General features: G+C 38.7%; 1 protein-coding gene and 1 pseudogene across 2 annotated transcripts; one reads left to right on the top strand and one right to left on the bottom strand.

The window, feature by feature from the left end:
* Positions 1-368: 368 nt before the first annotated feature.
* On the bottom strand, positions 369-5,706 carry LOC145945294 (uncharacterized; annotated as a pseudogene). The gene is made up of 6 exons (XR_014426828.1): positions 5,556-5,706; positions 2,620-2,831; positions 1,559-2,413; positions 1,251-1,486; positions 995-1,166; positions 369-896 (listed from the first exon to the last, which is right to left on the bottom strand). The product of XR_014426828.1 is annotated as an uncharacterized LOC145945294 (transcript).
* A 436-nt stretch (positions 5,707-6,142) lies between these two features.
* Positions 6,143-9,126, top strand: LOC145945067 (uncharacterized). Its single transcript, XM_083053901.1, has 3 exons — positions 6,143-7,922; positions 8,048-8,875; positions 8,960-9,126. Exons 1-3 carry the CDS (start codon positions 6,143-6,145, stop codon positions 9,124-9,126), a joined length of 2,775 nt encoding a protein of 924 aa, XP_082910027.1.
* The last annotated feature ends 8,774 nt before the right edge of the window (positions 9,127-17,900 follow it).

Genomic DNA, 17,900 nt, shown 5'->3' with positions numbered 1-17,900 from the left:
TTGATTACATAATTATCTATATATAACATATATCTTCAGGAAAGAAAGACACCTCGATTTTTACATATAATAATATAAAGGGGGAGGAGATAAAATATATGAATTGTACAATAAGTTTTATAAATAGTGAACACATATTATATTTATAGTAATACACAACATTGCTATTATCATTATTAATTATAAATGTTTGTCAAAAAACATGTTAATGTTTACTAACCAGAATTTATAAAAGAAGTCATTACTTATTTATGTATGACAAAGTGTGTATATATATATATATATATATATATATATATATATATTAGATATTATCTTTGGAAATATCTAATCGCTTAGAATATATAAATGTTTTAACAATGTCAAGATCTCTGTAAACTAAAAGATTACACATACACAGCCATTTATTTATCTAACTCAGATACGTAAAAATTAACATAAGAAGAAAAAAAAACATTATAAGAGAGCCCCAATACAGCTAGCATATAAAGCTTTTTTTTAAATAAAATAACAATCACATTTTCTTTAAATTTGTATAAAAAATAATCTTATCAAAGACTGTGCCATAAAATAACATAACAATCACATTTTCTTTTAATTTGTATAAAAATAATCTTATCAAAGCACATATAGTCCCATACTGTTCTGTGCAAAATGCTTTCTCAAGAAGAGTTGATATACTCATGAACTCATGAGTAATTAAACTGAAAGAAACTAAACATTTGATATATTATTCATAAAAAAGCTACTCTTGTTCCGCCGTAATTAAGATTTCCTCTTTCTATTTCCCAAGCTGCCGTCACACTGCTTGCGCCATTTTGCATCTTTTAACCACCCAGCCAAAGCTGCATTTGCTTCAGTGAGATCACTATTCGGAAAAGCTATTTGAAGAGTTCCTAGAACAAGACACATGTACATATATAAATACCAAACATTTTGCATCTTTTTGCATAAAAATAATAATAAAAAATCCGACGAATTAGTAAATAATTACCTTGAAACAAATTATAAAGTTTAAGAGCTTTGAAAGCAATTTTCCCATTACCTCCGTCACAATTCATTTCACTTGCCAGTGTATTAGAGAGTAATTTTGTTAGCATATGTGTTGCGCTTTTCCTTTCGGGATTCTTCGCGCTTAACTTCATATGATTAGACATGTAATGACACTGTAAATGAGAAATAATGAAACATTAGTAAGCACATATAGAAGAAAATTTTCTTAAAAAATCGAAGAAAAATTATATATTTACAGCAGCAGCTAAATTATGATCCGCCTCCAAGAATTTGTTAAATTCTTCTAAATCTTGTTTTGTGTTGAGCGGTAATGCTGGCATTTTTTCAGGACGCGAAATTCTTTTTTCTGAAGGTATTATAACTCTCATGAGCTTGCTCATGTTCATGTTGAGAATATCTAGCTTCCCAGAAACTTCTTCCACTGTAACAAGTGTTCTGTCAAGTTTCGTTTTGAATGAACTTAATGTCTCCTCTGCAATAAGCATAGAAAAATTAGTCACTAAAAGCAAATATTAATTTTACACTTATACAGCAATAAAATTACCTTTGTTCTTATCATGCAACTGCTCTTTAAACATTGTACGTCGGTAGGAAGTGCTTGAATTAGATAACTTTGATGAATTTTCGCAGTTTGAGTCACTGTTGCTGCACTGTACGATGTTCTTAGAATAATTACGATTGAAATTATCGGTTGTTATAGAATCTTGCGTTGAAGTTGTATCATCAATAAACAAATTGTCTTCAGGTATTGTATCTTGCATCGATGATTGTACGTTTGAAAAAAGATTTTCTTCTTCTTGAACAGCACTTTTATCAGAATTAACAGGACTATTTGTAAGCGATGAATTGAAAGAAGTTGGAGAAGATATTGACACAGACGATGACACAGGTTTTAATGAACTTTTTACAGTCTTGCTTAATGAGATTAATAATTCTGGCTTTTTCATTTTAGAGGCCGCAATTTCTTTTGCTGTTTCAATTTTTTTTCCTGTCAAGTTCATGTGAGAATGTTTAGAGAATGGCTTTTCTGTTTTAACCGTTTTCTTTAATTTTTCTTCTTCAAGCTTTTCTTCTTGAAGCTTTTCAACCTCACTTAACTTAATAGTAGAGGAAGCAGGAACATTTCTTTTCAACAATTTTGAAGAAGTATTGTGATCTGAATCATTATCACAATGTTGAGTATTGGAGAAAGCTTTCTTGAGAAACACAGGAGGAGGAGCAGGAATAATTTTTGTCGTTAATTTTAATGAAACATTAGAATCAGAATCACTGTCTGATGATGTAATTTGCCGAATCTTTTTCCTCCTTTTCCCTCGACCCATGTGTTGCTCTATCTCAGTTTCATAATTAGAATCAGCGAGGAATCCTGAAATAACTGCACGGGCTTTTGGATAAGTATCTAGAAAAATTGTTGAAGTATTTTAATGTATGTATATAGGTATATATATATATATATATATACATTTTTATGAGATTGGAATATGTATATATAAAAGAGTGTGTGTATACACATATATACTCCAATAAATATATCCTCTCATAAAAATTTGTGACGATTTGTAAGCACAAGATCAATGTTCACAAGAGAATAAAATAAAATTTTACTGTAGAATCTCTTCACTTCCACATCGTTTTGGCCAATTAGTTTTAAAAGATTCTTCAGTTTTTACTAGTTGTGTTACAGAGTTTGGATTAGGGGGCCAATATGTTTTTCCGCACATTTCATCATCAAGATCTGTGCAGATCCACTTTCTTAAACCAACATCAAAATATATATCTGGATCCTCATTTGTTGGCATAAATTTCAATACAACAAACTGTGAAACAGAAAATAAGAAATATAAATATACTATGTATTAATATATTACGTTCTATAAATGTATTCAGATTATTAATTTATTTCATGTGCTGCATGTGCTTTTTTCATTAAGGGAATTGTGTGAAGTAACGGCACACACAACCAAGTTTCTTGATTTGGAATCAAGTAGCACTTGCATTCTATATCATTGAGAGGATATACTATTCTCCTCTCCTCAAGTTGAGAAACACAGATAATACCTATTTCAGAAGAGGGAAGTGGATATGTATAAAAATCCTCCTGTTTTTGAAACTTACAACCAATAAAAAATAGAGTTCGATGTCTATAAACAAGATTTTTTAGCAAAACAACATTACCATTTGATGTTTTAAAACAAGAGTCCTTTATTGTATCTATTTTGAAACATACATTACCAATGACAACCTTACGATATTGTGAACCACGAATGATTTCATTCGCAATAAAGTGTTTTAAAGAGATCACAAACTTATTAGGCTTAGAATTCAGAATAATTTTAATCTTTTCCTTATTTTCTAGATCACGTCTAGCTATCTGCTGCAACGGTTTATAGCATGACATCAGGGAATCTTTAATTGACTTTAGGCGATTTTCATAACGAAAGGCACTGAAATCATCCATAGTACCATGCTCTTGACATTCCTTACTTAAGTGACTGAGTGAGTGCACATTATACACTACAAAACTCTTTCCATAAATAACTACTGAATGAGAGATAAAAGTACTGATGAATTGCTCAGCAAGGTGAAGATGAGTGCGAATAAGAGTAGAACTAGACAAAATGTAAGCAGCGCTGTGTAGAAGAAGAAAATGTTTATAGATATTATGATGAATTAAATTCTTGAAAGCAACAATGCCATCATATAAAAGTATGCGACGAAATTCAGTGGCCTTGAATAGATTAAAATCGTTTAGAGATCTTGGCTTTCGATTAAAATCTTGGGGACAGAATTCCCTAAGAAACACAAAAACTTCAGATATTAGATTAATAATATTTCCATGCAGTTTCCATGTTCCAACCACAAACAACCAAAAATGAAGCAGCCTTTTAAACACACCAATATATAGAAGGTGCATTGCATCAAGACGAAATTGCGATACAAGTCCAGTTCCTAATCTTTCAAGTGGTGACGTACCCTCGTGATGTTGAGGTTGCTCGCGATTTCTGAAAGATTTATCTGTACGGAGGGGTTGATTAAGGTCTACGAAAGTAATCGTGTGGTTATTGTATTCTCCAATGACGGTGCACTTCTCACAAGATGCGTAACCTGAATGTCCCTTACAACATTTAATAAATGCTCTTGCAGGAGCGTCCAAAATATAATTTCTAATTATAACTTTATAATTGTTGCCCTCATATTTATAGCCATTATGAAATAAATCTTCTAATTCAGTTACATACTTTTCTAGATATTCTTCAATATTCTGAGGATCACTTTTTCCATAATAAATGGCAATAATAAAAGGTTCATTTAGAGTCCCAACAAGATGTCCTAAAATTGGCCAAAACTTAAGTTTGGAACTTTTAAAAAGTGGCAAACCATCCATATTAACATCAATTGTAATCTTTCTATAAACTTGCAAATAATCTTGTAATAACATCTGATCCAAATTAACCCTAATACCTTTGTACCACAATTCTCCTCCACTTTGACAAATATTTATTTCCGGATTAATATTACTTTTCAAAAGTGTTTTGTAACTCTTAGGCATATTAGGGAAACCAATACTGAGATACGCTTTAATAAACAATCAACTTTTAACATAGAAAGGACACCTGATTCAGAAGCCCATGCTCGTACTGATTCAATAACAAATTGTTCTATTTGAGCAACATTTCTAAAAACCATCGCATTCTCATCTTCGACTTCACTTCTATCAGACTGTGGACTACTCTCACTCAATCCACTCTGTGAATCAGCCACAATATGTTCATCAACCTGTTCAACTTGTACAGATATCGTATCACTATTACTTTCTTCAGAAACATCACGATAGCATTCATCGTCAAAATTTGCAACATCTGATAACACTAAATTTTCTTCAATATTTGATACCTCATCTGAACTATTATCCGAAGATTGTACATATACCTTATTAATTTTCATTCGCAATTTATCTGCTTTAAGTTTTTTCATGACAGTTTTTGCAGCTCTTCTACGCAGTTTTCTCTTCATAGGTTTAGAAACAATCTTAGATAGCGGCAAATTATAAAAAATGAATTTAATAACACTTTATTAGGAAATACTAATAGATATAATATTATATAGTATTATGACTTACTAAAATATTAAAATAGATTAAAAATATATATAAAAACAAGAGTTAATATCTCTTATGTTACACTCGACTATAAGGCCCTGCGCACAATAGAGAAAATATTAGGAATATGAATAAATATTAAGCGTTATAGGCTTACTGCACAATACAAAAGTATAAGCAATAGGAACAGAAAATAGAAAATATTCATCAATAGAAGCAGGGAATATCTATTGTCTCCTAATATCTATATCTGCTTCTGTTGATGCATGGATATTTTTATTCTTTATTCTTATTGTCTATACTTTTGTATTGTGCAGTAGGCCTGTAATGGTTAATATTTATTCCTATTTCTAATATTTTTTCTATTGTGCGCAAAGCCTAAGAAAATTACTAATATAAAAAATAATAGCTTAACCTAAAAATAGTAATTCACAAAAATTACCGGATTTTCTTCCATTGCTGAATAACTTTGTTATATAATTGCTTGTTATAGCAACAGTTTTAACCACTTATATATGCCACACACTAATAAATAATGTAACAAAATCCTAGTCAGAATAATGTTTTATCAGTAATAAAGTAAATTCCTTTTTCTATAGTTTCACTGAGTAAAACAAAGGCAAACGGAAGGCGTATGATATGCGCTTGCGCATATAGAACGTGCAAAATATAACCAATCAGATGATTCTCTAAATCGACATCGTTTTGATGTCGTTTCAACATACAATTTCTCCACATTATTAATGATGTCGAAATGATATCAAAACGATGTCGTTTCGATCCCTGAATGAAAAATAAGAGAATATCAAATTACATATGAACTATATTTACCTAAAATATTAAAAATTGCATAAAACTTCCAATAAACTTTTTATAAACGCACTTTTATGTTGCTCAAAAAATTCAAAATTGCGACGCAAATTTCGAATCGACAACTTTTCGATATAAACGACGTTTAATCGATGTCATTTCGATGAATCATTTCTGACTGGGCTGGTGTTGCCACGCTTGACCTCTTATAGCGGCAACATGAAGGGCGGTTCCCGCTCGTGGCGCCATGTAGAAGGACTCGACCTCGCCGACCCCGACTACTTCCTCTCGGATGCTGTGGAGTTACTCCTGGGAGCGGACGCTTACGCGACCATAGTGCTGCCGGATCTCCGTCGGGGAACCCCCTTAGAGCCTATTGCGCAGCAGACTCGATTCGGCTGGATCATCCTGGGCTCGGTGGGTGCTGGCCACACCGCCGTCTCCGTGACGTCCCTCCAGTGCTCTTCTACTGAAGCACTGACGGATGCTGTGCGGCGTTTCTGGGAGTGGGAAGAACCGCCCCACGCTCCCGTACTCTGGACCGCCGACGAACAGGACTGTGAGGACAACTTCTCCCGTACGCATCGTCGTCTTTCTAGCAGCCGCTACCAGGTACGGCTGCCCGTGCGGAACAAGCTGCCGGATCTCTCTTCCACGCGTCATGCGGCGTCCCGAATGCTCGAGGTAGTGATGCGATGCTTCAAGCGTGATCCCTCCTTTCGGCAACTATACACGGTGTTCATGGACCAATATCTTGGCCTTGACCACATGTCCACGTTCACCAAGGGAGCGTCATCCACGAAAGTCTCTCCGTGCTACCTCCCACACCACGGAGTACTAAGAAGTTCCGGCGCCTCCTCCAAAATCCGCGTCGTGTTTAACGGCTCCTCGCGCATCACTTCGGGAGCGACGCTGGACCAGTTTCTGCATGTCGGGCCCAACCTCCTTCCTGCACTCTGCGATGTACTGACCCGCTGGCGATGGCACCGGTTCGTCTTCGCGGCCGACGTCGAGAAGATGTACCGGCAAATCCAGGTACACCCAGACGATCGCCGCCTGCAGCTAATCCTGTGGACAGAGAACGAGCGAGTAAACACCTACCAACTCAATACGGTCACCTATGGACTTGCGTGCGCCCCATACCTCGCAATTCGCGTTTTGCATCAGCTGGCTGTCGACGAGGGTAGCAAGTACCCGCTGAGAGCCGAGGCCCTGAAACGTGACGTCTACATGGACGACATCCTCACGGGTAGCGCCGATCTGAAAACTGGCCGCCAGCTCCGAGAACAGGTGGCTTCGCTCTGCATGGCGGGCGACTTCCCCCTCCGGAAATGGGCCGCCAACCAAGACGACCTTCTAGAAGGAATCCCCGCCGAGCACCGATTGCGACCATCTGTGCACGCCTTGCTGCCGACGGAAGAACACTCCGTTCTTGGACTACGGTGGAATCCTGCAACGGATGAATTGGCGATTACTGTCCGAGCAACTACAGGAGCTCCGCCTACGAAGCGTTCGATACTTTCCGAGACTGCCAAGCTATTCGATCCACTGGGTTGGCTGTCACCACTTCTAGTGCGCGCCAAGCTCCTCATTCAAACAACATGGCTCCAGCAGCTGGATTGGGACAGTCCTTTGAGGTCGACGGAGGCCTCTGCGTGGAGAAACCTGGAGGACGAGATCCCATGGCTCGAGAAGATAAGAGGGCCCCGCTGGTTCCGGAGCGACATCGCAGCAGCCACTCTCGAGCTCCATGGCTTCTCGGACGCTTCCAAGCGGGCCTACGCAGCCGTCCTATACCTCCGGTCGACGAACGACGAGGCGCCTAGCGTCTCGCTGATCATGACTAAAACAAAGGTAGCCTCGCTGAAGAAGGTATCGCTTCCCAGATTGAAGCTCTGCGCCGCCGCACTACTCGCCAAGCTGACTCATCACATCCGGACTACGCTTGGCTTAGAGACAGCGGCTACCCACCTGTGGACGGACTCGACGGTGACACTCAGCTGGATTCGGGGGCATCCTGCCAAATAGACTACGTTCGTGGCCAATAGGGTGACGGAAATCCAGCGACTCACCCAGGGAGCACAGTGGCGGCATGTGTCTGGGCGACATACCCAGCTGACTGAGCCTCTCGCGGAGTGTCTCCGAAGGACTCCTGGAACACCCGCTTTCGTGGCAAGGCCCAGAGTTCCTCGGAAAGGACCATACATTCTGGCCTTACCGCACCAGAGCCAGTCGATCTTCCGGAGCAACGGGCCACTCAATGCCTGGCGGTCTCAGACGCTCAAGAGCCTGAGAAGCTGTTGAGATTCTCGTCCCTGCGGCGCTTGCTGCGCGTCTCCGCCTGGCTGTGGCGGTGGCGAAAGTACCGCCGCCGAAAAGAATACGGGAAACTTTCGGCGCCCCCACCAACCACCCTGGAGTCTGGGGAGCTGAGCGCCGCCTTAACACGATGGATTCGCCTGGTACAGTCAGCCGGTTTCCAACGCGAACTCAAGGACATCACTTCGGGGCGGATCATCTCTAAGAAGAGCCCTTTACACAGGCTCACTCCTCTGGTCGACGACGAAGGGACCCTGCGGGTAGGAGGTCGAATTAGACACGCTCTCTTGGATGGTGACCAACGCCACCCCATCATCCTACCGTCAAAATCACATCTTACTCACCTTGTGATCGACGCAAATCACAGACGCACTCTCCACGGCGGAATCCAGGCGACCTTGGCAGCCGTACAACAGCGGTACTGGATATCGCGCGGCCGACAGCTTGTACGCCGCTACATCCATCAATGCCCCACGTGCATCCGATGGCGGGCAGCCTCACCGCAACCGCTAATGGGAAGCTTGCCCAGGGTCCGAGTGACACCCAGCCGACCTTTCCTGCAGACCGGTGTAGACTTTGCCGAACCCATCTGGCTGCGAACCTCCAAGGGCCGAGGGCACAAATCCTACAAAGGTTTCCTTGCTATATTTATTTGTTTTAGCTCACGTGCTGTCCACCTTGAGGTGGTCAGCGATTATACCTCGAAAGTTTTCCTAGCCGCCTTCCGGCGTTTGGTGTCATGCCGGGGATTGTGCCAAGTTATCCATAGCGACCGCGGCACAAACTTCATCGGGGCCGATACGCAGCTCCGGGCCCTCTTCAACGCAGCGGGACGCGAGGCCCATCGGATCATCGGGCGCCTGGCAGACGATGGCGTCCGCTAGAAGTTCAACCCTCCAGCCGCGCCCCATTTCGGCGGCCTATGGGAGGCCGCGGTCAAGGCGGTGAAGCACCATTTGCAGCGCGTGGTCGGCGACACCCGCCTCACCTACGAGAAGACGGCCACGTTCCTCGCCGAGGTAGAAGCCTGCCTCAACTCACGTCCCCTCTAGGCGCTGACCGACGACCCGGAAGATCTTGGCACCTTAACCCCCGGCCACTTCCTGATCGGGGCACCCATCAACGCCATCCCTGAACCCTCCTTGAACACCGAGCCTGAGAACAGACTCAATCGATGGCGCCTGCTCCAGCAGATGCGGGATCATTTGTGGCGTCGCTGGTCCAGTGAGCACTTGCAGCAGCTCACCCCGCGACCGAAGTGGTGTACAACCCACGGCCACCTCCGAGAGGGCCAGCTGTGCCTAGTAAAGAGCGAGGTCACTTCGTAGTCGATCTGCGCACTGCCAGTGGATCGCTCACTCGCCCTGTGGTCAAACTCGTGCCTCTACCCGACGCGAGCGGCTCGGACTGACACCCGAATACCCGACTGCACTTCCCATTTGATCCCGCCTATACCTAGTCTCAGACAATCAAATTCGCTCGTCGCGAAGAATACGCTTATTACATTAAGGCATAAATAAATGTAATGTGTAAATTGACGTAAAAACCAACTCACCGTACTTCGCCGCTGGTAACACTCGACCGACGCTCAATCACGCGACATTCTTGCCTGACAACGCCACAAGACTCACGCACTGTAAATCCAGCTCACTTTACACTTCCTAGACGTACGACACAGCCCTTTAACGGGATTATCAGCTGTGCGCACGTGGCTGCCCCGCACGTGGATTGTGTCAATCACAGAAAACCGCTCGCCTCTTCGAACTCACTGCTAATCGCGCGTCTACGCCCATCGCGCGTCAATTTCGTCGCTCGCACCGCGACGAGGCGGGCGGGATGTTGAGTATTCACCCGGACAACTAACTTCGTAATTGGCGCTCGGAAGGGAAGGATCGCGACAGGACGGTCGCGCGCAGGCCCCCGCGCTTTAGGCGCGCTTAAACGGGCTTTCAGAAGCACGCATTTTCCAAACATACTGTCAGATATTCGGTGAGATTTGTCTGTATTTATCATAGTAGCAAATGGAAATAATTTCCCCACCAGAGCCGAAGAAGGAATTAATGTATTAAATTAAAATAAAACTTTTTATTGTAGGATATTTCTCTAAGCACCCGGGAAAAAATGGCCCATGTATAATTATATATAATTATATATAAGGCACTATATATATTTATATATGAAATATGCCCATATATAAATATATGCAAATATATATAAATTATATATAATCATATATATTTATATATGGGCATATTTCATATATAATTATATATAATTATGTATAATTGTATATAATCACACATAATCTCGAATAATATATATATATAATATATAATAAAAATAATTTGTGAGTACAAAACATACCCAGACAGCACAATGACGTTTTAGAAACGTATTAAAAATATACATATTGGACGTTTTGTACGTATTTATAACATTCATATTAGAGCCTTAGACATCTTTAAAACATTTTAAAAATCCAGTGTTACTTTTCTGGATAATCGAAAAATGTCCATTTTAAGGACTAAACGGATTAAAATTGGACCTGTTTCAAACATTGAACGTATATTTTAAAATAGATAGGTGTAGGTATATATGTAAGTTTATATATTTAGAGTACTGAATATATCTATTTTAGTATCTCATACAGAGCATCAAAAAATTGCAGAAATCTTGCGAACATCCAAAAGAGATAAGAAAAAAATTGTTGGAGCTGTGTAAGTTTGTTCTGTTTATCCGTAATACTCGGATATTATTCGGTTATAATATTAATAATCGATTTATGCAAGCTTTATATATAATTCTCCTAACAAATCTTAAATACGAGAAAGATAGCGCCTTGCGCGTCGCGTAGCGGTAAATAAAAGAACTAATGATTAATGAATACTGTTTTTATAATATTTTTGGAATGTTGCAGTAATATTTCGTATAAAATATTATAGTTACATGTTCTTATAATGTCTCTCCAATATTACGTTGCAACTTGTAAGATTATAATATTGCTGCAATGTAAATAAAATGTTCTGTGCTGTACGTAAAAAAACGTTTTTAAAACGTCTAAATATAATATATACTTTGAATGTCTAATAATGGATATTCTTAAAACGTTCATATTATATCCATGGACGTTTGGAAATAAAAACCAAAACTGGACTGGACGGAATATATAAATATATATATATATGCAAACCAAAATTTTCTCGTTAGATTAAAATTATATTTGATCTTATATAGTTTTATATAATTGTATATAATGCTATGTATAATTGCATATAATTTTATACAATTGAATATAACATATTATATATTATATATAATCAAATATATTTGCATATAATTATATATGGCCAAATTTTCTGGAATGTATGGCAATCATAATTATATATATAGTTATATATTAATAATTTTGTATGATGTTATATATTGTCATATATAATTTTATACAATTATATATATTTATATATGAATTATATATATTTATATATAATTATACATGGGCCATTTTTCCCGGATCATGATTATATATAGTTATATATAATTTTGTATGATGTTATATATTGTCATATATAACCGTGTATGAGGTTATATATAATTTACATATAATTTTATACAATTATATATATTTATATATGAATTATATATATTTATATATAATTATACATGGGCCATTTTTCCCGGGTCATGATTATATATAGTTATATATAATTCTGTATGATGTTATATATTGTCATATATAACCGTGTATGAGGTTATATATAATCTATATATAATTTACATATAATTTTATACAATTATATTTATATATAATTATATATAATTATACATGGGCCATTTTTTCCCGGGTCATGATTATATTAGTTATATATAATTTTGTATGATGTTATATATTGTCATATATAACCGCCCAGATAGCCAAATCTGTCAAGAGTATGTATTAAAACTGTGTGCTATATATTTTTGCCAGCAAAAAAACTGCAGATTTTATACAAAACTTGTTATATCAGATAATGATAGCAGAACGTTGGCAGAAATGTTATAAAATCTGCTGACATAATTTGGCAGCAAGTCAGTAGCAGAAATCAAGCAGGATTTGTATAGAATTATCATAGCAGATTGGTAGTAGAAACCGAGCAGGATTTGCGCAACGCAGTTTGGTGTCAGATTGACGGCAGAAATTGAGCAAGATTTGCGCGCGCACAATCTGATGGCAAATTGACAACAGAATCTGCATTTTGCAGTTATTTAATAGTTCCTTCACCTACCGCTATGTGATGTATTTTCTCGCAATCAAATTTCTGTTAAAACTAGATATAAAGTCTGCAAGTCGTGGCTATTAATAAAAGGTCAAAAGTATATTTTTCTATGAGTTTAATTTTTGATATCTGACAAGTTTAACATGAGAATATTAAACTTATTAGAATCAATAGGATATATATGAAAAATTATCCATTTACTTTCTATTTAAAGCATAAAGCAGAATTTAATTCTCATATAAATTATATAAATTTAATTATTTTTACAATTTATTTTATTAATTTAATTAATAGATTAAATTGAACATTTAATTGCTATGTAAGATATAACTACATACAATATAATATGTTATACATTAAATATCATATTTATGAAAAAAAAAAAATTATAAGTAGCGGATAACACGTCTTATGCATCTGTTATATTCATCGAAAAATATTGAATTTTATTATACTTATATATTCAAATGGCAAGGAACTGTACAGATCCTGCTCGATTTCTGCCGCCAATCTGCTATTAGATTGCGTTTGACAGATCTGTTCGGTTTCTACCGCCAATCTGCCATCAAACTATATGTGCAGATCTGCTCGGTTTCTGCCGCCAATCTGCCATCAAACTATATGTGCAGATCTGCTCGGTTTCTGCCGCCAATCTGCTGTCAGATTTTGCTTACTAACTATGCTAGCAGAATATCATCAATTGCGGACACAGTGGATAGGAATCTGCTGTAAAGTCATGATTAGATCTGCTGTCATACTGCCGACATGCTGCTAACATTTTGCTATCTAGGCGTGTATGAGGTTATATATAATTTACATATAATTTTATACAATTATATATATTTATATATGAATTATATATATTTATATATAGACTTCCGTTTCCGGATGGCTAGGAGAGTGAGGGTGCCGTCACATGGGGCGTAACTTGCGTAAGCGTAACCAGCGGATCGCCAATCACCGAGTTATTCCGATAGAGCCCTTCGTCGAGCTCTATCGGAATAACTCGGTGATTGGCGATCCGCTGGTTACGCTTACGCAAGTTACGCCCCATGTGACGGCACCCTGACACGTGTGAATTGAGTGCGAGAGTTAAGCGAAATATACAGCGAAGAGAGAAAGGGAGTAAACGAGAGAGTGAAGGAGTGTATGTGAGAAGAAGAGTGAAGGGTGCAGAAATAAGGGATAGGTAAAGGGATAAGAGAAAAAGAGAAATAAAAGGGATAGAAAGTGAAGGTGACAGGCGGTTTCTTAAGGCATAGAGTAGAGAGTAGAATAGAAAGGTAAAGTGGGAGGGAAGAAGTAAGCGGCGACGGAAACGACACCTGGAGGGAACTAGAGAAATTAGGAGGTTAAAGAGATAAGAGAACAGCACAAATTGGCGGAAAGAAGAGGAAGTACAGGTAGCACAGGTTATATAGAAGATTGGTGTAGGCATGAAGAATAGAGATAAGGAGGCCGAACTAGCATTGAGGAATTATCGAAATGTGCGACCAAATGTCGAGCCTAATTGTAGTTTATTAATGCTCCGCAAGGTTGCGCTTTTGCCTCACGGGACTCACACGTACACGGTGGACTTTTGTGTTAGTCATTCTCTATCCTTCTTGCTTTACATCCTGCAATCTCTCCTCTTTCTCAAACTAACGAGCATCTTGTGATTGCAATGCCATCTATAGGTACCTATAGGTACTACTATCGGGCCTCGGTTTTGGTCGCACATCCCAAACACATAGTTCGGCCTCCTTATCTCTATTCTTCCTGGGTGTAGGAGAAAAAGAGAGTTAGAGGGAAGAGAAGAATTAGAGGAGGGAAAAGAGGTTAAAAGATTGTTAAAAGAACCGGAAAAAGAGAAGGAAGAAGAAGGAGGTATGGAGTTAATATTAAATGAGATTAGAGAATCAAGAAGAGAGGGAAGAGAGGATAGAGAAAAAATGAAAGGGGGATTGGAAAGGATTAGGAGAGAGATGGAGGGTATTAAAAGGGATATGAAAGAAAGAGAGGAAAAATGGGAAAAAGAAAAGAAGGAACTAATGGATAGATTAGAAAAATTAGAAAAGAATATGAAGGATAAGGAGAAGGAGGGGATAGAGTGGGAGGGAGAATTAGATGGGAAAGTGAAAAATATGGAGGTGAGAGTTAGAAATTTAGAAGAAGGGAGAGGTAGAAAGTAAAGGAGAAGAATTGTTAGAAAGAGTTAAGAGAATGGAGTGGGTGATGGAAAAAGGAGAAAGGGATAAAAGAAAAAGAAATTTAGTATTTAAGGGAGTAAAGGGAAGAGAGCATAAAGAAGAAGTGGAGAGGATATGTAGAGAGATAGGAGTAAAGGTACAAATAGAAGAGATGAGAAGAGTAAAAACAGGAAGAGAAGAAAAGGGGGATTTAATAATTGTTAAGGTGAAATCAGAGGAGAATAAAAGAAAAATATTAGAAAGTAAAAGAAAATTGAAGGGAAGGGAGATTTGGATAGAAGAGGATCAAACATTTAAAGAGAGAAAAATGAGATGGAGACAGAAAAATAGCGGAGGAGGAGGAGAGGAAAGGAGCAGCGGTAGTGTTAGGGTATGAAAAGATAAGATTAAACAATAGATGGTGGTACTGGGAAAAAGAAAAGGAAATGTTGAGAGAAGGGAACGGTAAACAAAGGGAGGAAAAAGGAGAGAAAAAAAATGAGGAGAAAGGGAAGTTAGGGCTATAGAGAATGAGATATTAAAGAGAGGAGAAGGAAGGGAAGGAGGTGTAGGATTAAGGAAGATGGAAAAGGGAATGGAGAGGAAGGGGGATAGGTTTTATGAAGGAAGAAAAAGAAAGAGGGAAGAAATAAGGAGATATAAGGTAGGTTTCTGGAATGTAGCGGGTTTAAAGAATAAGGATGAAGATTTTTGGAAGGGTTTAGAAGAATGGGATATAGTAATACTAAGTGAAACATGGGTGGATAGGAAAGGATGGGAAAAGATAAGAAACAGAATACCAAGGGGATATGTATGGAAGAAACAATGGGCAGGGAGGAAGAATAAAAAGGGAAGAGCGATGGGAGGGATGTTAATGGGGATAAGAGAAGGAATAAAATGAAGAGGAGAAAGAAAAAGAAGAGATAAGGAAGGGGTAATGAAAATCAAGGTGTGGCTAGGGGGATGGTGGAAGGTAGTGGGGGTTTACGTAAATAAAAACATAGAAGAAATATTAGAAACTTTAAAAGAATGGACGGAGGAAAATAGAGAGGAGGGGAGAGTGATTATAGGGGGAGATTTTAATGCGTGGACAGGAGAAGAAGGAGGAAGGGGAAGGAGAAGAAGGAAAGATTAGAATATCAAAAGATAAAAAGATAAACGGGGAAGGGAGTAAGCTATGTAAGTTTTTAGAAGAACAGGGATGGACAATACTAAATGGCAATATAAAAGGAGACGAAAAAGGAGAATGGACTTATACGGGAGGGAGGGGAGAATCAGTAATAGATTATGTGATAGGAGATGAGAAAACGAGAGAGGGAGTAGAGGAGATGAGGGTAGAGGAAAGGATAGACTCGGATCATCATCCTATAACAATATGGATAAAAGGAGAAGAAGGGGTGAGAAGGATAGGAAAAAGGGAGGGAAAGAGGAAGGGTAGGAGAAGAGTATGGACGAAGAAGGCTAGAGAAGATTTTAGAGAAATGTTAGGGGAAAGGAGAGGAGAAAAAGAGGGAATAGAAGAGGAATGGGAAGAAATGAAGGAGAAAATAATGAGAACAGTAGAGAAAGTGGAGGAAAAATGGAAAGTAAAAGAAAAGAGAGGATGGTGGGATACAGATTGTAAGAAAGAAAAGGAAAAGGTTAGAAAAGAGCTGAGGAAATGGAGAAAAGAAGGAGGGAGTAAGGAGATATATAGAGAGGAGAAAAGGAGATATAGAAAATTATGTGAGGAAAAGAAAAAGGAGGAAATGGAGAAATGGGAAAGAGAGGTGAAGGAAGCAAGAACAGAAAGGCAGGTATGGAGAATTGTTAACAGGGAAAGGAAAAAGAAAAAGAGAATTAATGAAGAAATAGAAATGGAAGAATGGGATAGATACTTTAGAGAGTTACTAGGGGGAGTAGAATGGAGAGTAGTAAGGGTATTAGAGGGGAATTTAAAAGAAGAGGAGGAAGAAGAAATAGGGATAGGAGAGATTAAGAAGGCAATAGGGAAATTAAAGGATGGTAAAGCGATGGGAGGGGACGGAATTCCAAATGAAGTATGGAGGTATGGAGGGAAGGAGATAGAAAACTGGATATGGAAAATATGTAATAAGGTGTGGAAAGGAGAAGGATGGCCAAAGGAATGGAGGGAAGGGGTAGTAGTTCCAATCATAAAGAAGGGAGAGGGAGAAAGAGTAAATGATTACAGAGGGGTGACGTTGACACAGACGACATATAAAATATATACGGCAGTATTAGCAGAGAGATTAGAGTTAGAAGTAGAAGGGAAGGGATTGTTGCCACCGAGTCAAACGGGTTTTAGAAAAGGGGTGGGGGTAATAGATAACATTTATGTTTTAAATTATTTGATTAATAGAAGGGTAAGAGGAGGGAAAGGGTTAGTTGCAATGTTTTTGGATTTGAAGGCAGCTTTCGACTCGGTGGATAGAAAGGTGTTGATAGAGTCGATGAGGGAGAGGGGAGTGAGAGAAGGTTTAGTTAAAAGATGTGAGGAAGTACTAAGAGAAACAGTAAGCAAAGTGAGAGTGGATGGGAAAGAAGGAGAGAGATTTTGGACAGTAAGAGGGGTGAGACAGGGATGTCCGTTGAGTCCGAGTTTATTTACAATGATGTTGGCAGATGTGGATGAGGAACTGAAAAAGGAGGGATGGGGAGGGGTGAAATTAGGAAACAGGAAGGTTTACACATTAGCATATGCGGATGATTTAGTAATAATGGCAGAAGATGAAGAGGGGATGAAGGGAATGATTAGCAAGATGGAGAAGTATATAGAGAAAAAAGGATTTACGTTAAATGTAGAGAAGTCTAAGATAATGAGATGTAGGAAAGGGAGAGGAAGATGGAAAAAGGTAAACTGGTATTGGAAGGGGAAGAAAATGGAGGAGGTGAGGGAATTTACATATCTAGGATACAAAATAAAATTTAACGGAGATCAAAACGGGCATGTAAGAGAAAGGGTAAAGAAAGGGGCAAAATTGTTAGGTCAAGTATGGGGGATAGGAAAAAGGAGATTTGGAAAGGATTGGGGAAGGAGAATATGGTTATTCGATAGGCTAATATGGTCGGTGATTGGTTTTGGAGTGGAGATTTGGGAATGGAAGGAAAGAAAAGAGATAGAAAGAATACAAGAAAGATATTTGAAATGGGTATTAGGAGTAGGTAGATGTACACTGGGATATATGGTGAGAGAAGAGCTTCAGAGGGATATGCTAAAAGGAAGAGCAGGAATGAGAG

This window comes from Prenolepis imparis, unplaced genomic scaffold (genome assembly GCF_030444845.1).
Source record: "Prenolepis imparis isolate NDT839.2.m4 unplaced genomic scaffold, iyPreImpa1.0 SCAF_14, whole genome shotgun sequence".
Lineage (NCBI taxonomy): Eukaryota > Metazoa > Arthropoda > Insecta > Hymenoptera > Formicidae > Prenolepis > Prenolepis imparis.
Note: the sequence above shows the minus strand (reverse complement) of the source record. Positions and strands in the feature narration are given on the sequence as shown.

Excerpts from the sequence above, each read along its gene's own strand:
- LOC145945067 (XM_083053901.1), top strand. The coding sequence starts at position 6,143 with ATGAAGGGCGGTTCCCGCTCGTGGCGCCATGTAGAAGGACTCGACCTC. Across the intron at positions 7,923-8,047 it reads GGACTCGACGGTGACACTCA|CCTCTCGCGGAGTGTCTCCG; the intron begins GCTGGATTCGGG and ends CAGCTGACTGAG. Across the intron at positions 8,876-8,959 it reads AGGGCACAAATCCTACAAAG|CCGCCTTCCGGCGTTTGGTG; the intron begins GTTTCCTTGCTA and ends AAGTTTTCCTAG.